Source organism: Protopterus annectens, chromosome 4.part1 (assembly GCF_019279795.1).
Source record: "Protopterus annectens isolate FY-2018-M chromosome 4.part1, PAN1.0, whole genome shotgun sequence".
NCBI classification, from domain to species: domain Eukaryota; kingdom Metazoa; phylum Chordata; order Ceratodontiformes; family Protopteridae; genus Protopterus; species Protopterus annectens.
Window position 1 is genome coordinate 137,746,075 of NC_056734.1, and position 27,499 is coordinate 137,773,573.

At 41.2% G+C, this 27,499-nt stretch overlaps 1 protein-coding gene across 4 annotated transcripts in view; it reads right to left on the reverse strand.

Moving 5' to 3' along the window:
• PIK3CB (phosphatidylinositol-4,5-bisphosphate 3-kinase catalytic subunit beta) overlaps positions 1-27,499 on the reverse strand; it is a gene marked incomplete at its 3' end in the record, with an annotated part of 1,563,003 nt that overhangs the window by 608,795 nt on the left and 926,709 nt on the right. For 3 of the 4 annotated variants that reach the window (XM_044070037.1, XM_044070035.1, XM_044070039.1), the window contains 1 exon segment: positions 11,393-11,581. In XM_044070037.1, coding sequence (XP_043925972.1) covers positions 11,393-11,581 — 189 coding nt within the window. 4 annotated transcript variants of the gene reach the window in all.

Here is a 27,499-nt window from a genome sequence, read left to right on the forward strand (position 1 = left end):
AAAATTTACCAAAAGGTAGGTGTTATTTACAAAAAACATGGCTTACTTCTGTTCTACCTTTCCACACACAGAATATAATAGTCATACATATCTTATAAAAAAATGTCAGTGTGACTATGGCACCCCTCCTCTGGGCCACTAATCAAGGAGTTTCACTCCTCACCACAGACACCGGTGAGGGACATTCACTTGGAACAAAGATAGATACACACAGTATTTGCAGATGCAGCTCTCTGCTCCAAGCAGAATTTCCCTTAAGAGCACAGAGGGAACACACTCCATCCCCCTCTCTCTCTCTCCAGGCCCCAAATGAGACTCCCCACTGACACAGCTGAAGAGTTAAGTCCTTAGCCGGATGTTTCAAGCCAAGTCTACCACCACCCTCTCTGTGAAATCAGTGCTCTCAGTGTCCCTGTTCAATGTAGCTGACACACACACACACACTCTTTGAGCTTTCGCCTTCACACATGCACTCACATACACACACACACACACACACACACACACACACACACACACACACACACACACCTGTGAAAGGCAGGCAGATATTTACCAGCTATGCCCCCCCTCTGCCCAGACTATAAGGTAGATTCACTGCCACCAGCCAGCTACTTTAAGGCTCTTACTAGAGTACCCAATTATACTGGGTAAAATTAATATTAATACCAAAGGGAATTTTGACCAAACAGCAAGGCTTTCAGGAGCAGCCACAGTGTCACCAAATTAATACAAGTACTCTAAGATGTTAAAATATGCTTTAAAAGACCAGCCACAATGAAAAACTTAAATATATTTAATTATAATCAAAGAACATGAAAATACTAAATATCTATTAACAATAAATGCCAGATTTTCAATCACAAGAAATATTAAAAATAACACAGATGGAAAGGTTCACACAGACACAGAAAACAATACTTAACCAATCTCACTATATTTTCCTGCCGGATCTAAAGAATTACTGTCCCCTAGTTCACTTACTAGAGCAAGGCAAGATGATGTGGGTGGGTGGTCCTTCTTTGTCAGGTTTCACAAACAAACTTCCCTGAGACATCTGTCTCATCTAGTATTAACACATCATTTCAGTGCTGGATTACAGAATGACATCGCATACATCTGGTCTTCCGAATTCTGGTTCCCAAAATACCCCCTTTAGTAGAAACTGATTGAGAAGCTAGCATATATATGTCATAATACACACACATAGAGCTTGGGTAAGATGTGTTATAGCATCTGGAAACTATTAACACCATTTCAACAACTTCCACCCATTCAGGCAGCAAGTAGTTCACCCCTAAGGACAATATAGTAGGATTCCTAGTACTCTTTTTGCAGACATTTTGCGTCTGCCTGCAATTAGAGCTGTAATATACAATCTTTATGGTCTAAACCAAGTAGTTTAATTTCAGACTATTTTTCAAAGTTAGCTGGACTGAGATTAACCTCTTGCCTTCCAGTATCCTCTGTTACAATATATTAATTTCAATAGTTACAATACAGGTGTACTTTTCTGTCCAGCAGGACCCACTGTTGGTACATTTTTAACACAAGCAGCTTTACAAATACCTTTTCAACACAAATAGCCTGTACAAATCAGTTTGATATACAAATGACATATAATTCTTTACAAAACTCCAGCTAGTTATGCTGGCATATGTTACACATCCACTGCCCTACCTCTCCTGGCATAGCTGGCAATACCTCACATCATCACACTGACCATCAGTAATGACTGTACAACTCTAAAATAACATCCACACATTTACTGCCTTAACAGCAGTAATTCTTTCAATCACAACCCACCCTATCACATATTTACAATGCTTTTACAGGTAAAAATAGCAGATAAAAAGGCTGCAAATAAAAGCACCATAGCAGTAACAACAAAAATACTCAGGCAGGCTAGTTTCCACTGTGTAATGCCTTAAATCTCCTTGAAATAAGGCCCATGGGATTCATGCAAATGATCAAATGTACTGGATCTGATACTCACCAACATGGGAATGTGTTGCACCTCCACACCCCTATGTCACATCATCAATGGTGAGACTGGATCATAAAACTGTCTCATTTGAAGCAAAAATCAACCAAAAAATTCAGCTAAACCACTAACAGTTAAGAACTATTCAAAGAAACTACATTTTATTAAGTGACAGTTCATCAAAATTCAAGGCTTCCCCCCAACTCTGAGACCACGGCTACCTATGCAGAATTATTCACACAATCTTATACAAACATGCGAATGGCTGCATAGAGGCTGTCAAGTGCCATGCCTACCAGAAATAAACCCAAAATAAGCTCTAAAAGCAAAACCCACTGGGGATATCCTCACCTAAACAGAGTTTATAATACAAGAAGAAAACTCATGGCCAAAATCAGGAAACCAATTCCTTTAAAGACAACAACTTTCTTACACAACTAAACAAGAAACTTAGTTGTCCAAGTTTAACAAGATCAACTATGAGGTCAGGATAGCATATCAGGCTAAGGACAATCAGAAGGCCTTCTTCAAATCGTCCCTCGTTCCATCAGTTGAAATCCCTTCAAGCATACTTCCCTGCAGCTATCAGGTGCTGGCAGCACTCGCTACAGCAAAGAACACCACCTCCATGGGTTCTGACAACACTTGAGGCACTCTTCAACTACAGTCTTGAAACAGGCTATCTTCCAAGTGAATGGAGGATTGCAACAGTCATTACTTTCCACAAGGGCAGGCAATTAACCAATCCAGGGAACTACAGACCCATCAGTATAATAATCTTAATATACAAATCCATGGAATGAATTATCATGGAAATGATAAACAAGGAAATTGGCAACCTACAGACACTGGACCCATCCAAATTTGGCTTTGTTAAGGGAAGGTCATGCCTACTTAACCTGGTAGACTTCTTTAAGAGGGTCACCAAGGCAATGGATGAGGGTAAAAGAGTGCATACTGCATATCCTGACCTGGCTAAGACATTTGATACAATATCCCACTCAGGCACTGCTGGCAAACTCTATGAGCTGTGAATAACACCTTACATGACTTGCTGGATTGCTGGACGGCTCAAAGACAAGAACCAAGATGTCAGGATCAGTGAGACCACCTCCACTAAGCAGACCGATCAACAGTGGAGTACCTCAGGGCTCTGTGCTGGCCCAGCTGCCGTTTGGCATCTACTTCTCATAAGCCAAGGCTAACAGTAAAGGCCAATGGCTCACCAAGTTCACAGATGACTGTAAATTTGGAGGTATTACAGACTCCCCCCAAAGACCAACATCTTGCAAGTGGTTTAACACAGATAAATGAATGGTGACAAAGCCATGGCCTAATACTCAAGGCAAAAAAATGTACTATAATACCCTTTGGGAAACTATCAATACAAGTTAATTACTTCACTGATAAAATGTCCCTAAGGGTCAACCCAGTAGTAAAAAAAAACTGGGAACATATGTAGACAGCAATCTAGCCTTTGACCAACATGTAGCTAAGATAATAAGAAAATCATTCTATGTCACCCAACTTACAGGTAAGGGTGTGGCATCCAGGTCCAAGGAAGTTATAGTACACCACTGTATTCAGCCCTTATTAGACCTGTTATTGAATACAATGCCCTTTGGCATGGATCTAACCAGACACTTGCAAAAGTATGAATGCCCACAAAGGTTTCGCGCCAGGAGAATTCAGGTCATGAAAACCCTTTCCTACTGATAGCCTAAACGCTCTGTCTCTGTATTCAGTCTCCTACAGGCTGCTGAAATGGGTTCTTTGCCTGTCTTACAAGGATTCTTCAGATCTAGCCCTAATGGATCTGTTGCATATACACAAAACAGCAGCACCAGAAACATTAGACTCAGGGATCTGAACTTTGCTTGTGACAAACAGAATGTGCTGGAGAGACAGATGCATGTCCCAAATGTTCCACACATGATAGAATAGGCTCCTCATCCATGTAAAACAGAGTTCATCACTGACCCTATTCAAACAAAACCTTGACAATTGGATGGAAAATAATACATTTACCCCCTGGTTTGGCCCCATGTCCCTTATGGATAGAGGTTGTCAATTTGAAAAGTATCGTCCTAGCTCTTATCTGCCTGCCTACTAACATGTCCCCCTACTGTATGATACTTGGGACCCAAATACTTTGGGGTATATGGACAGGCTTGTAAGGACTATAATGGTCATTAGCCTAGTAACAACCTATGAACCTATAAATGAACCTTGATAAAGAAATAAGAAAGGCCAAAGGATAGCAACTCAAACAAACATTGTAAAACTGGAGAACTAGTCCTGAATAGATACTGGTTATGTTGTTGGAACCAACCAGAAACTCTCTTTCATTTGCTAGTATATGATTTTCTAGTAGCAGGCTTTGTCTCCATTAGTACCAGCTGCACGGCCTCAGTAAACATGTGCCTAAAAGTAATTAAGACCCTAACATCCTAGCAACCAACTAATGTTAATTTACATCAGGGTGTATCAAATAACCCTGTTCTTGTGTGAGTAGACCCAAGTCTGTGAGGAAAGTTGTAGTAATTACTTCTGGCCATTTCCAAAAGTAGGGAAAAACCATGGTTGACGCGGCCAGAAGAGAGTCATCACAATGATCCTGGGAGATTCTTTCTGAATCTTCAGAAGTACCCTGGATAAGGGAAAGGGTGGAAAAATATATAGAAACATTTCTGTCTAAAGAAAAAAAAAAGGCATTTGTCTTCCAGGCCTTCTTGCATGACGTCCTGCAGCAAAATCTTGCCAGTTGATTCTTCATAATGAAATAAGAGAGGTCTAACTTGTACTCTGCACAGATACAGCAAATAGTGGAAGACCCCCCCCCCCCATTTAGCCTTAATTTGTGAGGGTATTACCTGGTCCTGCTCAGCTTGTCTGCCACACAGTTTTGTTCTGACAGAATGTAGGATGCCTGTAGAGTGAAACTGTGCAGGAAAGCTATATCCCGAACTAATATGGCTAGTCTGCAAAGGGAGTACAATCTGGTCACCCCCCATTAGTTAACGTACAACATGGTTGTTGCATTGTCTGTAACTTGAAGAGGTCTCAGGAACCAAAGATGATTCAGACAATTATGTGTCTTGATCAGGGAAAGGATCTCTCTGATATTTATGTGCTTCTGTCCGTCAATGGTGTCCTACACACCTTGCACTTTTATCTTTCCTGAAAATGCTCCCCAAGCAAATTTAGAGGCACCTGTGTTGACTGACTTCTTCGGAACAGGGAAGAAGAAGGGAAGACCTGGATTTAAGGATATCTGCTGTCTCCTTCAAATAACTCTTTTGACAAACCCCAGCACTGGGATTGGAAAAGACAATGGCTGCTGGTGATGGGACCCAAGACACTTCAGATAACATTGCATTTTTCTCACATGGAGTATTGCCAGGGGGTATCATGGGAATCGTACTAACAATGAGACCCCAAATCCTAAGATAGAACCTTACAAACAAATCTAGCTATACATCTATTTTTTTTTTCTGTGAACGACAAGCTCTTTGAACTGAAGTGTCTAGTTGACATCCCAGGAACACAATCCTTTGTGAATAAGTCAAGACTTTTGAATGTTCTCTTGTTCTCTTGGAATCTTAGCTTTTGTTAAGAAATCTCTCATCCAAGAAAAGAGATTCCTGACGCACCTCTGCAAAGAGAAGAAAGTTATCTAAATATAGAAAAATGTGGATACCATGTAGCCTGCAATGAGCTACAACTGATGCTAGATACTTTGGACTTTCCACTGCGCCAAGAGTAGGCACAAAGGGTAAGACAGAGAACTGATTATGTGATCCAGACAAACACAACCTTAAGAAACTTCTAAAGTCAGGATTAATAAGGATGTGATAAGTGTCTTAAGTTAGAGTTACCTGGAAACTTGAAAAAGGAAGAAGAGGTAACAGGTTGTGCAGTGCTATTCTGAATTTAGGCACGACCACAAAACAGATAACTATGGACAACTGTGTCACTAAATGCAGCAATTTGTTTCTTTATCTTTAAGAACATCCATGAATAAATAACCTTCTACACCTGGGAAGGAGTAAGTGGATCAGTCCTTGGGACAGCATGTGGTGAACTGGAGGAAACAAGAGAGTCTGATCTGCAGGATGAGGACTGGCCTGCTAAAAACGAGGAATTTCTTTCCATTGCCATCTGTCACCTTGATGAATAATCTTCAGAACCAATTTTCCTGAAACCATCTGTTGTCAAAGAGGAAACCTGAGAATCAGATTTTCCTGAAAAAAAAAATGTTCAGGGTAGTGGGGGGGGGGGGGTCACAAGGCACTGAGAGCAAATAACTAGAGAGGGAAAGGTAACTGAATGGGAAGAAGCCAAGATGACATTTGGACTGCAGGCCAGAGACTGTCTTCCCTTTCAGGGATTTATATCAGAGTACAGACAAAGATAAAGGGATAGGGGAACACTAAGTGAAAGGCCTGCACTAAAGTTTTTAGTTAGATCTAGAATACAAGCTGCTGTTATAACGGAATAAATTAGTAGAACATATAAAATACTGCACAAGATATATAGGAATCAATCAGAGGAGGTTAGAACAGACTGGGGAGAGCAACAGGATAAGCAATTCACAAGGAGACATGGGAGGGACATATATATGGCTCTTAAATATGCAATATCTAGAAAATGTAGGATTTTTGTTTACAAGTGTTTGCGCAGGCATTTTTATAGCTCACGGTGACTCCAAAGAATTTTTCCTCACAAAAATGGAAAATGTTGGAGGTGTGATGAAGAAGAAAGAGGTAGATGGGAACAAATGTTTTGGGAGTATGAGTTGCAGATTTAAAAAATTCCCTACAGTATTCTGTCAGAAACATTGCAAGAGGAAATGGTTGAAACAATTTACAGGATCTGAATTACCTAGACATACTAAAGGCCTTAAGTTTAATTCTGATGACTGCACAAAAAATACTAGAAAATGAAAGTTTAAACCAACTGTATTTGGGTACTGAATATTTTAAGAAAGACAAAAGAACTGGAAGCAGGATCTTTAGAAAAGGGTAGGAGGAAAATTATATATAAAAATGTAAATTGTGGCAATAATACATGCAGAATAAAATTTTGGAAGAGGAGTGATGTTTACAGGAAGGGAAGAAATGATCAATGTATGTATTGCTGGACTGATAACTATACAGAAAAATATATGTGATGTGTGTAGTGACTGCAACTGGGAATATGTTAATACGTTTTGTTTTCTTTTATATAAATTTATGTTTGCCTATGCCTTAGGTGATAATTCAATAAAGGTGTTAAAATCTAACAGGTTTTTGCCATCTTCAACAATCATTCATCAGGGGAAAAACTATCAAAGTCTGAAATTAGTCTATTCTAAATTCTATGCGGCACATTAAAGTCATAGACATAGTTCTACTTTCTCTGCCATTCGAAGGATATTTGTCCCAATTGTCCTATTGTACTCTCTATTATGAGGATTGCTCTGTACGTATAATCATTTTGCAAACAGCATTTTCAATTCTAGTCCATGCTGCTATATACACTGCTTCTGTTCTGCTGTTTGGACCTTACATACAGGAATGTTAGACCTCCATCTGCATATCCAAGTAGCCAGGATTTTCTGTACATAGCATGTTTCTGTAACTGATAAATCATTTGTACACTACATTCCAGTTAAGCCATGAGAAAACGAAGTTTGTTTTAAATGTGTGTCAGAATTTGCATTCATTTCCTTCTCTTTATCTTGTTTCTTTTTAACCTCAGAAAAGGTGAAACATTTGTAATTTTTCTGGAGCACTTCTCCATGTTGAGGTTTATTCATTTTTAAGTACACCCATTCCCTTCCATGTATACAACTCAATCAAGTGAAAGGCATACAAAAACTACAGTATCCATACATTTCATTTCACAAAAGGTCAGCTACACGGAGTTCATTAAATGTTTAGCCTTCTACAGAGTGCTATAACCCCCCTGAGGTCACAAAGTGCAAGAAGTGAATGACACAAAGAAGCCTCAATGGCAGAAATCTATATATGGGTGATGCCCACTGAGTGTGAAGGGCTACAGCATAGCATGTATGTGTAAAAATAATATGCACATTTGTCTCAAGGGAGTCTCCTACATAATTTTCAATTCCTCCAGTCTTGTTTGTGGAGTTCCATTTAACAGTTTACGGAAATACATTTTATTTTACTATACAGAAGGGGTGGGAGAGGCACAATGGGCAAGCTGTTTACCTTACAGACAAAAGGTGCAGGGTTTGATTCTCAGATGGGAGATGGGATAATTGGCTAGGCTTAAAATGGCCCACAAGAGCAGTTAGCCTAGTATTAACCTATGATTGTTATTTACCAAAGGTGTTCAATTTTATGACTTCACATCCCTATGTGAGCTTTAATGCACTACGGAAAATGATGAGTAGTTGAAGCCGCACACTCTGGGATTTAGAAAGAACTCGACTGTGGGAGGTAAGAACAGAAGTCAAATCGGGCTGTTTCCATGATCACTAAAAATGCAATTCAGAGACATTAGCCACAATGAGGAAAGACCTCATTACTGACTAATTTGCATGTCTCTTAATCATTGGTAATTACTGCTAATGCAAACCAGCACTTTCCTGTGTTAGTTAATACCAGCAGCCCATGCATCACACTGGCCAAGGCCACATTCAAAAACACACACATGCACACACATACCTCTTACCAGTCCCTGAACAGACAGAACAGCCTTGATGTATCCCTTAACATTTGTCCCTGCCCTCGTAAATCATGAACCATTTCAGTCTGTCAAAGCCAGGCAGAGTTTCATACATGTAAATCCAAATCCTGCTCTGTAGGAAAGAATCAAAAACCAACAGCCAGCTTAAAAAAACATGAAGCAAGTAACACCAAACAGCAGTTTATTACTTGGTGGCTAGAACTAATAAACTACTACTTGGTGTTACTTGGCTCGTGTTTTTCTACTCCGCTGGCCATTGGTTTTTGGCTCTTTCCTACAACGCAGGATTTGGATTTATTGATTTGCACTCTACTGCTTTTGTCTGCTTTCTGTGGTTTGAGAGCTTCATACTTCTTATAGTTGAAAATATACTCTTCAGTACAAGGCCCTCTTAGTTAGTGTAGAGGGCAAAGACTCAGGTTTGATAAGTTGGTTTACGTGCCAAGGGTGCAGAGTTTAACTTGCCTTTTTTACAGTGACTTAAGTAATATTCTAAGAGTAGCCCAGGTGTCGCATGATACTTCAGGGGATTAAACCTTTGCTAAGGAGCTAGTTTGTGTGCCAAAGGTACATGGTTCAAAGCTTTTTGGAGCTGATTTGTACATCCCTGGTGACTAGTGTCCCACTGATAGGTCTACCATGCTGCAAAAGTGTTGTTCTATTAAGTTTGTAGCATCCCTGGTGTCTAGTGTTTTTCCGTGCCTATAGATCTTTTGTGCTGCAAAAGTGTTGGTCTATTAAATTTTAGTTATCCATGTATGTCTTGTGTTCCCCTCCAACAATGCATAACTTGCTCTTTAATGTAGGAGATTTTAAGAGGGATAACGTACACACCCCCCCCCCCCACACAAACACTTTCATGCATACACACAGCCCCCCCAAACCAACTGCATTCGGAGAGACACTAACATACCCTACCTATCCCCCCTAACTGACCCCCCTTCTGCAACCACCCAGGCATATGCAGAGACACACACACACTCCTGCAACCATTCACCTCTCTCTGCATATACTCACATATGCAGCCACAGACACTTATACACACCATCCCACCACTACCAGTCTGCTAACCTTCCAGGTACTATACTCTAATGCGATCTCAATAACTAAAAGACAAGGGTGAACATGACCTTTTGGCTGTGTTCATTAACACGGTTGGCCAACCTACCTTACACAACATAAATATCTTACTGCAGGTATTTCTAGCGGAAGATCATGTGGTCAATTAGCACAGGCCACTCCCACAACATCATTCAGTAACATTTGTGGTAGGTCACAGAGACATCCCATGTCTTTGTGGTACAGCACTATTCTAGGGCTATCTGTGAATCAGAAATGGTTGCCATGAGCAGTAAAACATTATCACTTGCGGTAACCCTACTGAACCTTCCCAAAAGTTAAAAAGGTAGTCAGAAACTTTATTTGCATTTACTTAGACTGCTTCTATGTGAAAGTGAGTAGGTAAACTACATCTGTAGCACAGTTATTGTTGTAAAATATATAAGGCACTGAGCTGTATATCAAAGAGTTAAGCCTTGTGGAAGTCATAATTTAATCAAAAAAAACAACTTCAGATACTTGTTAAAACAATCTTTTGTCTGTTTACAAACTATTTTGAAACAAGAAAATGCTGTGTCTCAATAATGAAGATTTTTTTTTTACCTTTTTCTTAGACCCTTTTACCATTTCTCATTAAAGATTTTAGCTATATACTCAAAATGCTTTCTCAACTGTCTTTTCTGCGGTTCAGGTTTCATATATTAATTATCTTAAATTACTATTCTGGCTATCAGTGAGGACTTCTACATAAAAAAACAATGCTCTACAAATGCTGAAACAATTGTTATCCCAAACTACACAAATGTGGGTTAATAACTTTTAAAATTACTCCTTAAGCTTATATGATGGAAGATATGGAGACAACCACTCAACGGTTTATTAATAAGGCAGCTCATCTGCAGCAGAGAAAACAGCTAAAAGAGAGCACAGGGCCTCATTCAACAAATAATGTAAGACTTCAGTTCAACACTGAATCTGATGGTGTGTGTGTGTGTGTGTGTGTGTGTGTGTGTGTGTGTGTGTGTGTGTGTGTGGCAGCAGCATGCATCTAAGTAAAGAAAAAAAGACTTTAATGCCTACTTAATAGACTGAGGCCTATTATTTGCTAATAATATCACATCATGCCTTCACTGTTTGATTAAAGTTGACATTTAATCTACAAGCAAAGTTATCTTAATACAAACCGTGCTAAAAAAACAATCCTTCAAAATGAGCATCTATTAAAAAACCACCGATTTTTTTGAGGTTCTTCACTATGAATATGAAAACAAAGCTGAGTATTACATATTGGTTCAGGCAAAAACCATTACTTTGTTTCAAAAGTGAGATCTTATCAGTCCCACACAAGGATCGAGGCTTAAAGTATTAGTTTTATCATTGCACTTTTATTGAATTTAGGAAGAAGAAATGTGTAATACTGCACTCCTGCTGAGTGTACTTGTTAAGTTAGAAAACATATGACGTTCAGCCAGAAAACTTTTCTGTAATATGACAAGTTGCAAAGACATTCCCACACCATCTGCAAGCACTTTAGAAACTGGTATCCATTTCTAGAACTCCTGGCAATATGCTATGCATCAAGAGTTTGGGAGAGGTCTAACACAAGTGAAACATAACAGAGAAAATAAGTATATTTTTCAGTGAGTAACATACCTGGGCTATATCTTCATGCTTGCTCCATTTCACAGAAAGTAAGAGTTTGGGAAGAGACTGTGGAAAATTCTCACGGCAGTCATACCGCAGCGTCCATATCAAGTCGATCTCATTTTCACACAACTGAGACAAAGGATCCCTTTCCATGATCTCCTTCAGCTCTATATAAAACTTCTTGCCACCACGACCCTGAAAAGAGCATTTGAATTGTAGGAGCACTTTCAAGTACTGATGCTTACAAAAAAAGTTAAATATGAAAATATTTTTCAGAATACAAGTTTACCTACATCTGAAAAGGTCTGCATTTGCTTTACGAACTGTACATACTGCTAAGGACAGTCTCAAAAAGTGAAAACATGAAGCAATTAGAGATAAGGCTTACATTTATCCGGATACTTGCTAAAAATTTGACGACTCTAACTGAAATTCTTGGAAGAGTAGAAATACATATGCAAATGGGGTAGAAATATTGGAGCCTAAGGCTGTGGTACCTCAGGTGTTCCCCCTCATTAGGGCCTGGAATTTAGATTTATTCTGTTTGGGGTTTGATTCCCTTAGCCTCCCTTTGCCTATTACAGGACTCTGAGAATGTCATTTGACCAGTCAGTGTTCAAGGGCTATGTCTATAAAAAAGACCCATATGGATAAGTGCCCTACCCTGGTTAGCTAATACAAACAGCTGATTAAATGATAAATAACTATAATAATCTTAGAGTTGATATTTAAGTAGCAGGGGGTGTGGTGGGCACAGTCCCCACATCAGGAGATACAAGGGCAAAAATGTGCTAATGGTGTAATGGCAATTTTCCAAACTTGCTGCTTTTTACTCTCCTATACCTTTTTTGAAACCTGAAGAGCCCACAATTTCATGACTTATTCTTGCGATGTGAGATGGATTATAAATACTATATGAAATACAGGTATAATGTAAAGTTTCTTGAAGTTGGCAGTCAGTGCAGAGAGCTAAAGCTCTGAGTTGGTAATGACCCACTTCCTGTGCCAAGGGTACAGGGGTTTGATTCCTTCCACCGTCATTTGCCTACTATGCAATTCTGAGCAAGTTATGTAACCAGTGCTTCCAGGTCAATCCCTGAAAGAAACAATTTGTCCAGTATAATTTGTCCAGTAGGCTTACACAGTCAACAAATAAGTAAAACAATAAAAAAAGCACGTGCCTTTGTAGCCAATAAAGATTCTTTACAAGATGACACTGATTTCAAGTTCCTAATACACACTAAAATAAATATCAAAACATGGTGTAGTACAAATTAAAATTGACAAGAAAAAACTAGATAAGCGATGCCTGTAAACACCCAGATGCAGCCCAGACCATTCCAGCATGTCTGGTAAATAGTTACTGTGAGCATATTATCACATGACTTAAGAAAACACTTTCATACAGAAAGCAATTTCTCCAGTAACCCATACAGGTATCAGGAAACTGAACTCAGAGTCATAGCTGTCTCATTCTACCACTCACTGCATGTTCTACAATCTGGCATCAGTCAACTCTATGTTGAAGAAAAAAATACTTGTCTGATCAAATTAGCTCTCTTAAGCTAAGGAGTGCCAGTCCAGCCCCCAAATCCAACTTGAACAGGAGCACAAAAAAGCACTTACTTTTTTTGCAAAAAGCAGCCTTGTTACAAATTATACAACACAAGTAGTATTGTTGCAAGTGCTTTAATCCTGAAAGTAAAAGCACTGAAGCAGTATTAGAATTCATTTCCATACCACCATTCAGAAAAGTCAGTATGGCTATAAATGCCAGTGATGCACTACCGACAAACTGAAATCTGCCCATTGCACTCCTAACTCCTTGTGCCTAGAGCAGCAGCCCTCTTCACCAGAGTCTAGCTACGCTTGCCACAATAATAAATAGTGTATGGGGGCTGCATATGATCCACTTTAAAGGCAAAGGTATATCACAAAAGTTGAAAATAACGGCTTCTTCATAGGATCACAGGAAGTTACTAGGCAAGTGGGCCTGAGGCCCTTATAAGCCTAGCCAAGAGTTTAACCCATGTTTAGACAAGTCAATACCCAAAGCCCCTGTCGAGCAGGGACACAGGTGGAATCTTAGGGGTGTATTTTCTGTTTCCCATCCAGTTATCCAGGTTGCACTTGAAAAGGGATAATGAGGTACTCTGCTTGACGTGGTGAGGGAGTCTATTCCACAGGTGAGGGGGGGGGGTCTCTGGAACACAAATCTGTCCCGCCAAACAAGTCCTATTGATGTTACATACCAGGCTGAGGTCGCGTGTGTGGGTTACTCTAGTGGAGCTTAACATGCAGATATGCAGCAGTCCCATCAAGGCGGGGTCTGAGCATCCTTTGTATGCCAGACTGAGCAGAAGGACAGGACTTTTAGCCTGTGTAGGATACATGTTTGAGGCCCTGGATTCTTCTGGTGAGGAACCTCTGTGGTCTCTCCAGCTGCTGCATGTGCTTTGCGATGTACATGCCAAAGGGGGCTTTGTACTCAATTAACTGACCTTATAAGGGAAGAATACAGGGGGATGTCACAGCTGTTTTTTAACAGATGGCAACTGTAGTCTCATAGTCTAATTACTGACTTATGCATGTCAGCCTAAAAGTGCAAATAAGTCCCCTGTAACACGTCAGCACAAAATCACCTGTAGTAAACTTTTGGGTTAGTCAATCTGGTCAAACAACACATGTGTTGGATATGTTGAAGGCTCCACAAAAAAAAAAAAATAAATAAAATTCTTGCAGGAGCACAAGCATCTCCATAAACCCCATGTAGAGTAGCTAAAGTGATGAACACCCCCCTTTTCTTGTATACACTAACTCCATGGTCATCCAACCTGGGAAAGCAAACATCCTGCATGGGTGAAGAAAGTACTGGCAACAACTGTTATGTCACAGTTCAGAGGTTTAAGTAAAACAATTTCTGGATTGAGTAATTTTGGGTGTTGGGATCAGGGAGATGACATTCCACTGTACACAGTCCAATAAACAGCAGATCATCCTGATGAGGAAATCTCTGGACATTCTCACTGAAGTAATAGTGTATCTAATGACTACCTTCAGACTTGCAGAAATTTCCTGACTATCCAACCTACAACAGAAATTAGTACAGAGTAAAAAAATGTCTGACAATTGTCAAGACTTGTCAGTTATAAATAAAATACAATTAACTGGCACACTCCCGGTCTTAAAAATAATAATTTACTCCATTTTACAGAGCTCCTGTCAAGAGTACCCTGAATCTTCCTACACAATGCCATGCTCTCAAATGCTTTTCACCCCTCACAAGAAAATCCAGAGCCATTGTTTAAGGGATGGCTTCCAATTATATTCTACACATCTATCCTGGGACTAGTAAGTATGACAGAAAGCACAGATTATGGGAGGGCAGCTTTGCTAGCACAGGAAGTTCCCGACAATGTTTTATTGTTTTACATCTTTAAATGCTGGGAGGACAGCACAAGAACATCAGAATCTAACATATTTGAAGCTTTTCAGGAGTAAACAGATGAATCAGTCACTCCATAATGGAATTCTCTGTCACCACACTGGTCAATGCTTATTAGCATTCTTGCTGTAAAAACAATTCAGCTGTTAATCCCTCTGGAAAAGAAAGTTCTGGTAACTATAACAACTCTTCTTACCATGAGGAAGAAAATGAACAGTTTGTATATTTATATGTACTCACAAATTCTGCAAAGGCAGAAATGAAGAGAATGGTGTGCAGTTAAACACTCCCATGATGAAAATCAAAAAGTGTTAGGGATTGGTTGAGCAACAGCTTCAAACTGCCTTTGGAAAAAAATGAGTAATCATTTCCAGTAGAAACTTGGTCCTTATGCAAGACAAGGTTTGGCTCCATGGGCTCAACAGCCAAAAGCATGGATATATGCAGTGCTAAGTGGTTCACCATCAGGAAGGCATCTTCTAAAACTCGAGCTTCAGGCCCACTGAACCTCAAAGGATGGACACAGAATGCTGATCATGGAGTTCATATCTCAAAAGGCAGAGATGAACTATGCTTCCCTTCCACCAGCTCACGATATCATGAAACAGTCAAAACATGAACCGTCACTGAGGAATAAGTGAAGCTTATAGAAAAAAAACACCAAAGATGTGTATTATTTGATCCACGTACCTTGTTTTATGAGCCATTACAAAGAAGTACAGGAATAAAGCCCAGATTACCTGGGTTTTATTAACAGTTTGGGTGACTGAATGAGCATCAGGAAAGGGATGGGTGTTCCCATCGAAGATTGGACGACACTTGTTGATATCCATAAGGGGAGACTTGGTAAAGAGCTGTTCTCGGATGTAATAAACGCGTGTGGTGATTGGGGAAAGGGAGTGAGAAGGACATTAAAAAATCTCTCCTTGGTGGAAGCACAGATTAGATGAGCCCCTGGGACACCTTCAGGATCCACAACCAGTTCCAGTGATAAGAGAGTAAGTCCGTGTGTATGTGTAGAGTAGCTGGTAGATTCAGTGTCGATACTGGGGGAAGATCAGTAATCATGGGGTCCAACGAGACAAAAGAAGAAGTTATGTACTTACCGTAATGTTCCATGTTTGTTGTCCATCTCGCCGTTCATTCTTGCAATGATGGGTTCGGAGCCGATCTTCGGCTCCGACTTGGATGAATACTTAGCTGAAAATCTCAAACTTGGCTTGTGGCAAGAAGGTACCCCACAATGCAGTGGTGCAATTCCCCAGATCTTGTTTGCTGCTAATACTGAACAATATGTACACTATATCCATATCTACAAACATATAAACATATCTAAGTGTATACTATATGTACTGGAAGGAGAAACAAGCTGAGACAAAGAACTCCTGAAGTTAGTGGAAATCTACCAGGTCCACAAGGAGTCTTTGGCAGGGGGAAGGAGGGACATATGAGTCAGCAGATCTGGCACTGGGTCCAGAATCCAAGGCTTCTCCTGAAGGTGAGGCCAAAGGAAGGGGAACCAAACTTGGCAAGGCCAGTAAGGGGCAATGAGAATTATCCTGCTTCCCGAGCTTTGCTCTTACTGAATAACTTTGGGTATGAGAGGAAATGGTGGAAAGGCATACAGAAGTCCTGAGGGCCAATAGTGAGCAAGAGCGTCTCTCGGTGTCTCCCCTAGAGGGGGAATTAGGGTGAAGTAGTTGCTGCATTTGGCATTCATGGGAGTGGCAAAGAGATCTCAGCAAGGCTATCCACATGTTTGGAAAATGATTTCCACCACATTTTGATTCAGAGACCACTCGTGAGGCATTAGGATTGCTCTGCTCAGCTTGTCCGCTATCACGTTGGACTTCCTCGGAATGTGCATTGCGATTAAGAAAGCACCGGGAAGAAACTGCCCATTGCCATACTCTTAGGGCTTCTCAACAAAGGGGGTAAGATCTGGCTCCCCCTTGCTTATGTACCAAACCACAGACATATTGTCTGATTGGATAGCAATAGTCCATAGAGGAAGAGAGTTTTGAAGTGCATGCAATGCAAGAAACACTGCTTTCATCTCTAGAACATTTATATGCAAGTGAGCCTCATGTTCCTGCCATGCACCTTGGACTGTTCTTCCTGGATAATGCCCCCCACCCTATCTGGGAAGAGTCCGTGGTCACTGTAGCTATTGGTTGAAGTGAAACAAAGGGTCTGTCCATTGTCAGGAGTGGAGTGTATCCACCATCTCAAGTTGTTCTTGCAAGATTTTGTTATTCTGATCAGATGAGACACTGGAAGCTCTTGAAGTGACCATTGGGAGAATAATAGCCATTGAAGAATCTTCCTGTGCATTCTGGCAACAGCCACCAGTGTAATCATGGAGGCCACTGTTCCTAATAAGCGTAGAATTACCTTTGCTTTCACTTTGTTCTTGGGAAGGAGGTAAAGTATCTGCTGTCTGAGTGCTGTAACTCTTTCTGTTGGAAGATGTGCTACCATAGATGAAGTGTCTAGATCTGCACCTATGAATGTAATATGTTGGCAAGGCAACAAAGCAGATTTTTGAAAATTTATTGTAATGCCCAGTTGATTGTATATGTCCAATGTTAGGCCCCTGGCTTGTAGAGGTAGATGCTTGGTGGTGGCAGATAGGAGCCAGTCGTCTAGATAGGAAAACACATGGAATCCTAGATGTCTCAAATGAGCCGTGACTACTGCCATACATTTGGTGAACACTCTGGGGGCTGTAGTGAGACCAAAGGACAGAGCTCTGAACTGGTAATGGCTGGCTCCCAGCCAGAAGCGTAAGTACCTTCTTGATTGTCCTGTCCATTTTTATGTGGTAGGTACACCCGCGGTAGTGGTGATGCAGTAGTGTTCTCACCTCACAGCAAGACGTTGTCCCGTTCGATTCTCAGCTAGAGCGTCTTCTGTGTGGAGGCATGCGTAAATGGGCATGCCTTCGTTGAAGGTTGTGCATCAGGGTTGGTAACTCTACACGTAAAAATCCACTACCAAACATTAGCGGACTGGAATTCCACTGTGGCAACCCCTAAGCCGAAAGACACAACAACAAGTAAGCATCTTGAAGGTCTATCGAGCACATCCAATTGTCTTTCCCTAAAAAAGGAAGTACAGACTGCAGTGTCACCATTCCGAACTTTGACTTCTTGACAGATTTGTTTAACTTGCTTAGGTCTAATATGGGCCTCCAGTCCCCTGTTCTTTTTGTCACTAAAAAGAATCTTGAGTAAGTTTTGAATCCTATTTGGACTGCGGGGACTTCTTGGATGACTCTTTTTGTGGAGCAACTTTTGAATCTCTATAATTGCTTGTTCCCTTAGATTGGGTGGAACATCTGGGATTTTTTTGGTCTGTGAAACAGGTTTGGAAAAAGGGATGGATTATCCTCTGGATATTATATTTAGTACCCATTTGTCATTTGTGATATTTTGCCAGGCTTCTGGGTACATTGATAAATGTCCCCTGACTGCTTCCAGAGTAGAGCAGTCGGGCCTCCTTTCAGGAGCATTGATAAGGGCGTCCGTGAAAGGAATCACGGTCACCCCGGTTTTGTGGGCCCCCTCTGCTATGGGGTGGTGTCTACCATTATTACCTCCCCCTCTGCCCCTGGGGAAGGTATCACCCAGTGTGTCTTGGAAAAATCTCTGGGATCTTTTGAACCACATCTTTCCACTCTTCTGACCTTTAGGATAAGGTCTTGAAGGTACAGAAAAACGTACTTCAATGGCAGAGAGAGAGTTTTCCCTTCCTGCTCTCACCAGGTTAGAGTGTCTTTTACTTTGGGTCCAAGGAGTGAGAAACCATCAAAAGGGGCATTAGTAAAGGTAGACTTAAAGGGTTCTGCAAAATTGCACAAGCGCATCCAGGAGTGTCTCCTAAGGGAAACTCCAGAACCCGCTGCCCTACTCGTTCCATCTGCTGCATATGATATGAGCCTCATGGAGGAGTTAATGGAATTTAAGGTAGACAGCTGGGAGGAGACGACCTCATTAACCCCCACAGCTAATGAACCTTTGTAGCCTCATGAAATGGGATAAGTAGCTCAGCGAGTAGAGTGAGAAAGTCGCTGAAGAAGAGATACACTTCCCGTATCTGTCTATTGTTCAAGAGTCTTTATTCGGAGGATGAACAGATGAGGAAGTCTCTGCAAGTTCCTTCTTGGTGGCTGCTGCCACCACCATAGCATCTACGGGTACTCCCTTTGTTAGAAATTCCTTGCCTAAAGGAGCTGACAAAAATTTGTTTGGCCTCCCAGGGACTGGTTCCATAGTGTCAGGTGACTCCCACACCTTTCAACTAACCAGGTCCATTAGTTCATTGAAAGGCAGAGACACCCAGAAAGGCTGAAGGTTGAGACCCAAAGGCCTTCAGGTACACTGACTCCTCATCAGAAGGGGTGGTGGTCTGCCAGCTGCTTCTTTGCTTGAGGATCTCTAGAACATCTGCAAATGAGATATCATCAGGGGACGACTGTGGCAACTCTTCCGACTCATTGATGTCAGTGTCTGAAGTGATGGACTCATCTGGGGAGTCAACATGCTTCCTCTTGCAGGTTTTCTTCCAAGGTAGCTCCTCAGAAGGGTATTCTGGGAAGGCCTCGGATGAGAGGGGTTCGCCCAATGGGGGATCCTGAGGCTCTGGGTCTCTGCTGTCTTGAGGAATGGGTGGTGCTGAAACAGTAGCTGGTGCCTTAGGGGGACAAGTACTGTGTGGTGCTGAATGGGTAGACAATACACTCATCAGCTCAAAGACAGATCCTGCCGACTCCGAAGACTCCCCCAGCTCCAAAGAGACAGAGGAATGCAACAGAGCCAATGAGATCAGACCTGAGGCTGATGTGGGAGCTGAGCTAATCTGAGCCAATGCTCCGAGGGGAACGCTCGGCACCAGAGATGATCAGGGCCAAGAATACCCCCGGGGCCAACCAGGGAACCTCAGCTCCCAGACTCACAGGACAGAGCCGAGAGAGTCAGAGCAGATGTCGGCTCCATGAACACCGAAGGGGTCCTGAAACTGATGGGTCCACAGGAAGTGTTACCGAGTACTCCGGCTCCGAAGGACCAGCTTGGCTCGGAGGAGGAACAACAGTGGGCACAGCAGGCTCTGAAACCAAATGGGTGGGAGCTGAGAATAATTTAGTCAGCACCAGCAACTTGAGGAGTCAACGCATCACCCTCTCCACGTCATCATCTGATAAGCTTTTTGTAGACCTGGAAGATAGGGAAGGAGATTCAGACCTGTGGAGGATTGGCGATCTCAAGGACAGAGAAACCGGCAAAATCTCAATGGGCCGGCTTTGAGTGGAGGTATCTTGTGGCTCTGAAGGCTTTGGAGCCAAAGTATCAGGCCTATCAACCAAAAGGACTTCTGATGGCTCTGAGGACTGTGGAGCTGAGGAAGTAGTGGCCTTTGAAATTTTTGGGAGTTTGACTGGCGGCTCTGACTGAGCCGATGTAGCTGGAGATGGTCTTTTATGAGATTTATCCTTTTTTGAAGAAGGAGATGAAGAAGAGGAGGAGGAAGAGCTATGAATGGTTTCCTCAAAAAAAGACTTTAAGAGTCCTTTTAGAATCAACTTGTTTCTTCTTTCCTGAAGAACTCTAGCACTAAATGAATGACAGAAGGTGCAGTCTTCTTGGAGATGAATGGCACCAAGGCAATAAACACAAACAACATGTCCATCTGTGATGGACATTTTTTAAAGCCCAAAAGCTTATGTTCTCTCTCCTTTTGGTCTTTAGACATTTTTTTAATAAGACCTTAAGGGCAATAGCAAAACCACAACAACAAAAAAATATGCTAAAGCTAAATTAAAGGTTATTACAGGACAACACAAGGAGCAACAACCAGGGAAAGAATAATAGAACATCTAACTAAAACGGTTCTATTTTCCACACAATACAATAAACAGTACACGCCCTCTAACTTAAATGGACGTATAGCTCTCTAACTTAAACGAGCTATAAGAGATACTAACAACAACTACTACACAGGATACCAAAGGGCCTAGAAAGCGACAGCAAAAGCCATGCAAAAGGGGAAAAAACTATCACTATTTAACAAGAAGCAGCAAAGAGATACAATGAGTTAAACCTAGTAATAATAAAGCTAAATATATGCAAAAATAGCAAGTTCTGACAAAGGTAAATAGAAAAAATATCACAACTTAGTCACGGCCAAGATGAGCGAATCGAACCCTATAAAGCGGCAAACGAGATCTGGGGAATTACACCACTGCATTGTGGGATACCTTCTTGCCACAAGCCATGTTTGAGATTTTCAGCTAAGTATTCGGCAGAGTCGTAATCGAGGATTGGCTCCAAATCCATCATTGTAAGAATGAAGGCGAGATAGGACAACATAACATCACACGTTCTGTTTTACATAGACTAATGAAAAAAGTACACTGTGCTCACACATCATCCAATAAGAATACAGTACAATAATACTACACCAAGGCCTTTCTAGCTTCCTTCTACTCGCACTATAGTAGACTGCAACATGCCATAAGAATTTGAGTGTAGGTGCTAGTCACTGGATGTTTCATCAGGTCAAAGCTAGTTTCCTGTTCTGGTAACTAAAACAATCTCCACCACTCTTCAAAAGTGGTCTTAATGCCACAGGCACAGTCACCTCTGATAAATTTAGAAAACACTTGGATATCCTGCCATGGCAAAGAAGTGCATTAGAGAAGCATCTGTTAATGACTGCTCACTCTATCAGAATTTGATTTAAGTTCTTCACATAATAAATTATGGCTCACACATGAGTGCATTTACAGTGATTTAACATTGGCTTCTGGTTGGTTCTAAGCCTGGATCAGTTTGTCAAGTTGTTAGTGAGAACCAAAAAAATACAAAAAAAATCCAACCACCACGATGCAGGAACCAAAGTGACATCAAGGAAAAACTGGTCACAGAAAATTTATTCTGGTACCTCGGCCTTTGCCATCAAGGAATAATTTGTGAATAAAAACCACATCCTTTTATACACCAGATACTCAACCAAAACTACTTACATCATTAATCAATTAATTATGTTAATTACATCAGTAAGTTGTTAGTGAGACACTGATCATGTTCCAGTTTAGCTGTACCCTAGAATAAAATGCTGTCAATAAAGTCCACCTTTCCAGTCTTTGTACAATATTAGCAACAGCTCTTTAAAAGACTCTCAAGGCAGACAAGATCTCAGGAATTAATATCTGCTCAAAGGTATATTACAGATGAAATATTTGGAATTAGCTTCATCTATCTTAAATTGCCAAAACCCTGGCTAGAATCAAGCAGAGAAAACTTATCTGCACTGGAACTTGTTACTACCCCTTCAACATCCTGAATGTACATAGTTCTTTTCATGTCATTCAAATCTTAATGCTGTATGCATATACCTTACTTTTTTATTTCACTAATGCCACAATGCCATTTGCCCAGTTAGTAGACTTAGTATGTTTTGTTATGACCACCATAGCTTCCACCCACTTCAGTTTTTGCTCAGTCCTGTGTCTGAACACAATAGGAACCCTTTGCAGAGTATGAATTGCAGGTTCTACCTTCAGCAGAAACATTAATGTGATATTCACATTGCAGCCAGCCCTTGTCTTCAAATAAATAGGACCATTTTGTTCAATATATTATTAGTACTATGTAATGTAAGTAATTCTGTTTGGAAATGCAATGTTTTGTGCCTTATGTTTTTGTGCTTACAATTACATACTTATTACAGATACCTTTTGTTTTGATTCTGACTGATCCATTAAAATTACTGTCTGAAGCATTCACTTTAGTACTGAAACTGCACAATCTGGCATTAAAAGTATTGTTTGATCACTTCTGTAATGCAAAACTGGATTGCTACTCCAACATAAATATCAGGTAGCTCTGCAAACTCTGTCTATGAATGTGTGAATATCCAAACTCAATATTATCAACACTATCAGATTCACAGCTTTAACTTGCCAAAATGTTGCTGGTACTGTTATTACAGCATATTATTCTGCATCTGTAGAACACTGCCGCGGTGGTGCAGCATTAGCATTGTCGCCTCACAGCAAGAGGTTCCCCCGTTCGATTCCCGGCTGGAGCACCTTCTGTGTGGAGTCTGCATGTCTTCCCCATGGTCGAGTGGCATTCGAAAGACATGAGTGAATGGGCATACCTTCGTTGAAGGTTGGGCATCGAGCTGGCACCTTGGCACCATAAATATCTACTGCCAATCATCAGCGGACCGGAGTTCCGCTGTGGCGGCCCCTAACTGGGAATGCCGAAAGAAAAACAACATTCTGTATCTGTAGAACATAAATTCATTTGATCACTCAACCTCTCTAAAGTATCATGCCCCAAAATATTAAGCTGCTTCAAATGAACTTGAAATGACAACTGGAAATTCTAACAAACGAGCAGCCTCATTATCATGTTGTATCATTTCCATTAGCACTAGCAATGTTGTTGTTGTTGTGTCTTTCAGCTTATCCCCGGTTAGGGGTCGCCACAGCAGAACTCCGGTCCGCTAATGTTTGGTAGTGGATTTTTACATGCCGAGTTACCAGCCCTGATGCACAACCTTCAACGAAGGCATGCCCAATCATGCATGCCTCCACAATGAAGACGCTCTAGCTGAGAATCGAACGGGACAACATCTTGCTGTGAGGCGACAACGCTTAGCACTAGCAATATTTTATGTATTAACATTATTCATTCAACGCACTTGAATGGTACCAATAAATATTTCTTCTTTATTCTATCCATTTATATTTTGCTGCAACACTTTATGCCATTTGCCAGACTATGACAAGTGGATCCCAAGTCTACAAGCTCTCTTAAAAGCTTTGCAGTATGGCTTTTAACATCTTGAGCTCTAATGTTTGCACTTAAACTGGCTTCTGACTTCTCTCTTATTTTTGGACAGCATGCTGAATGCCATGTAGACACCAGCACTTGCCAATATATTAATATTTTAGTATACTTAAACATGTGCCTACTTTGTTCCTCACTCACAGTATTTATTTTAAATACTTTCAGCTCTTCTGCCACACAGTTGAGATGAATGCAAGACAAGTAACTTACTGTGCACAACTGTGGCTTTTACTGATGTCAAATGTGCTTCCTTTAAACAAGTCTATCCCTGCCTGGAGAATCACATTAGCTACCAAAGTCACAGTTCTGCAGCCTATGTTTAATGTTAATCACATATCCTTCTACTGATTCTTTGAATCTTGAATTTCTTCTTCTTTTGGCTGCTCCCATTAGGGGTCGCCACAGCGGATCATCTGTTTCCATTCCTTCCTGTCCTCTGCATCCTGTTCTATTACACCAACCACGTGCATGTCTTCTCTCACCACATCCATAAACCTTATCTTAAGCCTTCCTATTTTCCAGTTACCTGGCAGCTTCATTCTTAGCATCTTTTTTCCCAATATACTCTGCATCCCTCCTCAGCACATGCCCAAACCAACGTAATCTTGCCTCTCTGGCTTTATCTCTAAAACTTCCAACCTGAGCTGACCCTCTAATATACTTATTCCTAATCCTGTCCACCCTCGTCACACCCAGTGCAAATCTTAACATCTTTAACTCTGCCACGTCCAGCTCTGTCTCCTGCCTTTTTGTCAATGCCACTGTCTCCAACCCATTTAACACAGCTGGTCTCACTACCCTCTTATAGACCTTTCCTTTCACTCTTACTGGTACTAGTCTGTCACAAATCACTCCTGACACACTTCTCCACCCACTCCATCTTGCCTGTACTCTCTTCTTCACCTCTCTTCTGCACTCACCAGTACTCTAAACTGTTGATCCCAAGTATTTAAACTCATCCACCTTCGCCACCTCTACTCCCTGCATCCTCACCATTCCTCTATCCTCCCTCTCATTCCCACACACATATTCTGTCTTAGTCCTGCTGACCTTCATTACTCTTCTCTCTAGAGCATATCTTCACCTCTCTAGGGTCTTCTCCACCTGTTCACTACTCTCACTACAGATCACAATGTCATCTGCAAACATCATAGTCCACAGGGACTCCTGTCTGATCTCGTCTGTCAACCTGTCCATCACCACTGCAAATAAGAAAGGGCTCAGAGCTGATCCTTGATGTAATCCCACCTCCGCCTTATATGTATCCGTCACTCCCACCACAGACCTCACCGCTGTCACACTACCCTTGTACATATCCTGTACCACTCTTACATACTTCTCTGACACTTCTGACTTCCTCATACAATACCACAACTCCTCTCTAGGCACCATGTCATATGCTTTCTCCAAGTCCACAAAGACATAATGCAACTCCTTCTAACCTTCTCTGTACTTCTCCATCAACAGTCTCAGAGCAAACATCGCATATGTAGTGCTCTTCCCTGGCATGAAACCATACTACTGATCACTAATCATCACCTCCCTTCTTAACCTAGCTTCCACTACTCTTTCCCATAACTTCATGCTGTGACTGATCAATTTAATCCTTCTGTAGTTACTACAGTTTTGCACATCACCCTTATTCTTAAAAATCAGTACCTAAACACTTTCTCCATTCCTCAGGCATCCTCTCACTTTCCAAGATTTCATTAAACAATCTAGTTAGAAACTCCACTGCCATTACACCTACAACACCTCCATGCTTCCACAGGTATGTCATCTGGACCAGCCGCCTTTCCATTCTTCATCCTCTTCATAGCTATCCTTACTTCCTCCTTGCTAATCCATTGCACTTCATGATTCACTATCCCCACATCATCCAACCTTCTCTCCCTCTCATTCTCTTCATTCATCAGCCCCTCAAAGTACTCTTTCCATCTGCTCAACACACTCTCCTCGCTTGTGAGTAAGTTTCCCTCATTATCCTTTATCACCCTTACCTGCTGCACATCTTTACTAGCGTGGTCCTTCTGTCTAGCCAATTGGTACAGGTCCTTTTCTCCCTCCTTAGTGTCCAACCTTTCATACAACTCTTCACACGCCTTATCCTTAGCCTTCGCCACCTCTCTCTTTGCCATGCACCTCATCTCCTTATACTCCTGTCTACTTTCTTCATCTCTCTGACAATCCCACTTCTTCTTCGCCAACCTCTTTTTCTGTAAACTCTCCTGTACTTCCTCATTCCATCATCAGGTCTCCTTGCCCTCCTTCCTCTTTCCAGATGTCACACCAAGCACCTTTCTAGCCATCTCCCTTACTAGTTCTGCTATAGTTACCCAGGTATTCAGTAACTCTTCACTGCCACCCAGTGCCTGTCTTAACTCTTCCCTGAAGTCCACCTGACAATTACCCTTTTTCAGTTTCCATTATTTGATCCTTGGTGCTGCCCTCACACTCATCCTCCTTCTTGATCACCAGTGTCATCCTACAAACCACCATCCTATGCTGCCTAACTACACTTTCCCCTGCCACCACTTTACAGTCTCCAATCTCCTTCAGAATGGCCCTTCTAAATAAGATATAATCCACCTGTGTGCATCTTCCTCCACTCTCGTATGTCACCCTATGGTCCTCCCTCAATTTCTACTAAAGAAAAATGTTTGATATATGGTACATTTTATTTCAATATGTTTTAAATTTAATTTTAAGCACATTTTTTCTTCTCTCTTCGTCTAAAAAGCCAAAATGTTAAACACGGATTGCTTCCTTCCTCATTGCAACAAAACACGGCATGCTGAATGTGTGCTGATGTATTAATAGGTTCACTCAAATAAGATACAATTTTCTGTTTACTGAGAGGTTTCCATGCACATCTACAGATGGTGGTGGTTTACGGAAGACACAAGTTAAAAATCATAGAAAATGGTATAGAGAATACTCTGATGACACATTGGCTTGAAGACAAAATAGTGAGTCCAAGAATTCAAATATAAATAATGAAAACAGACACCAACAGCACAAACTCAACCAGTCTTGTGGAGAAAATGGAGATGCACTGGCCTCTGAAGCCAGGCTTATGCTGAATAAGCACAGCCATGCTTATCAAGCAGACTTATCTTGTAAAAATACAGTGCTCCTTTCAGCAGAGATCTGAATGCATCAATAAACCATCCATGATCTTTTGGGTGGTTAACAGGCCGACTAAACTGGCATGTCTAGTCACCCAAAGAGTATTTTCTTTTGAGAATATGAGTTGGCTGATTTGCTCCTTGCAGCCACTCATGATGGCTGTAGCTTCCAATACAAGCTCAGTAACAGGCTGCAATGCTTGGGAATATATACTATTAGAAGTAGTGCATTCCTTTGCTTCCTGGTTACAATCAACTTTTTCTAAATTCAGACATGTGAACTGCTACCTGCAGCTTGGGCCCATGTCCAACTAGGCTGTCTCTTGCCTACCTTTAGGTGCTGGGTCTTGTAGTTTATCAAATAATTTCTTCTTGTTTGAGTGAGTCTTTCCATCTGTTTAAAGGAAGGCCTTGGTGGTTGCTACCCTGAAGTCATCTAATAATTTAGATCCTGAGAGTTCTGATAATAGCACTCAATTTCAAACATATTGCTCATAAGCAAGGTCACTCAGAAGGTTGCTTATTCACAGATTGAGTCCATTTTACAGGAGTATAGAGTTCATGATCCATCTGTATCTGATGTTATACTAGACACAGTAATTAAACTACATTACTCTTAACTGGCTACAGTTGATCTCTGTCAATTTGACAAGGTGGACCATGACATACTGTTGGACCA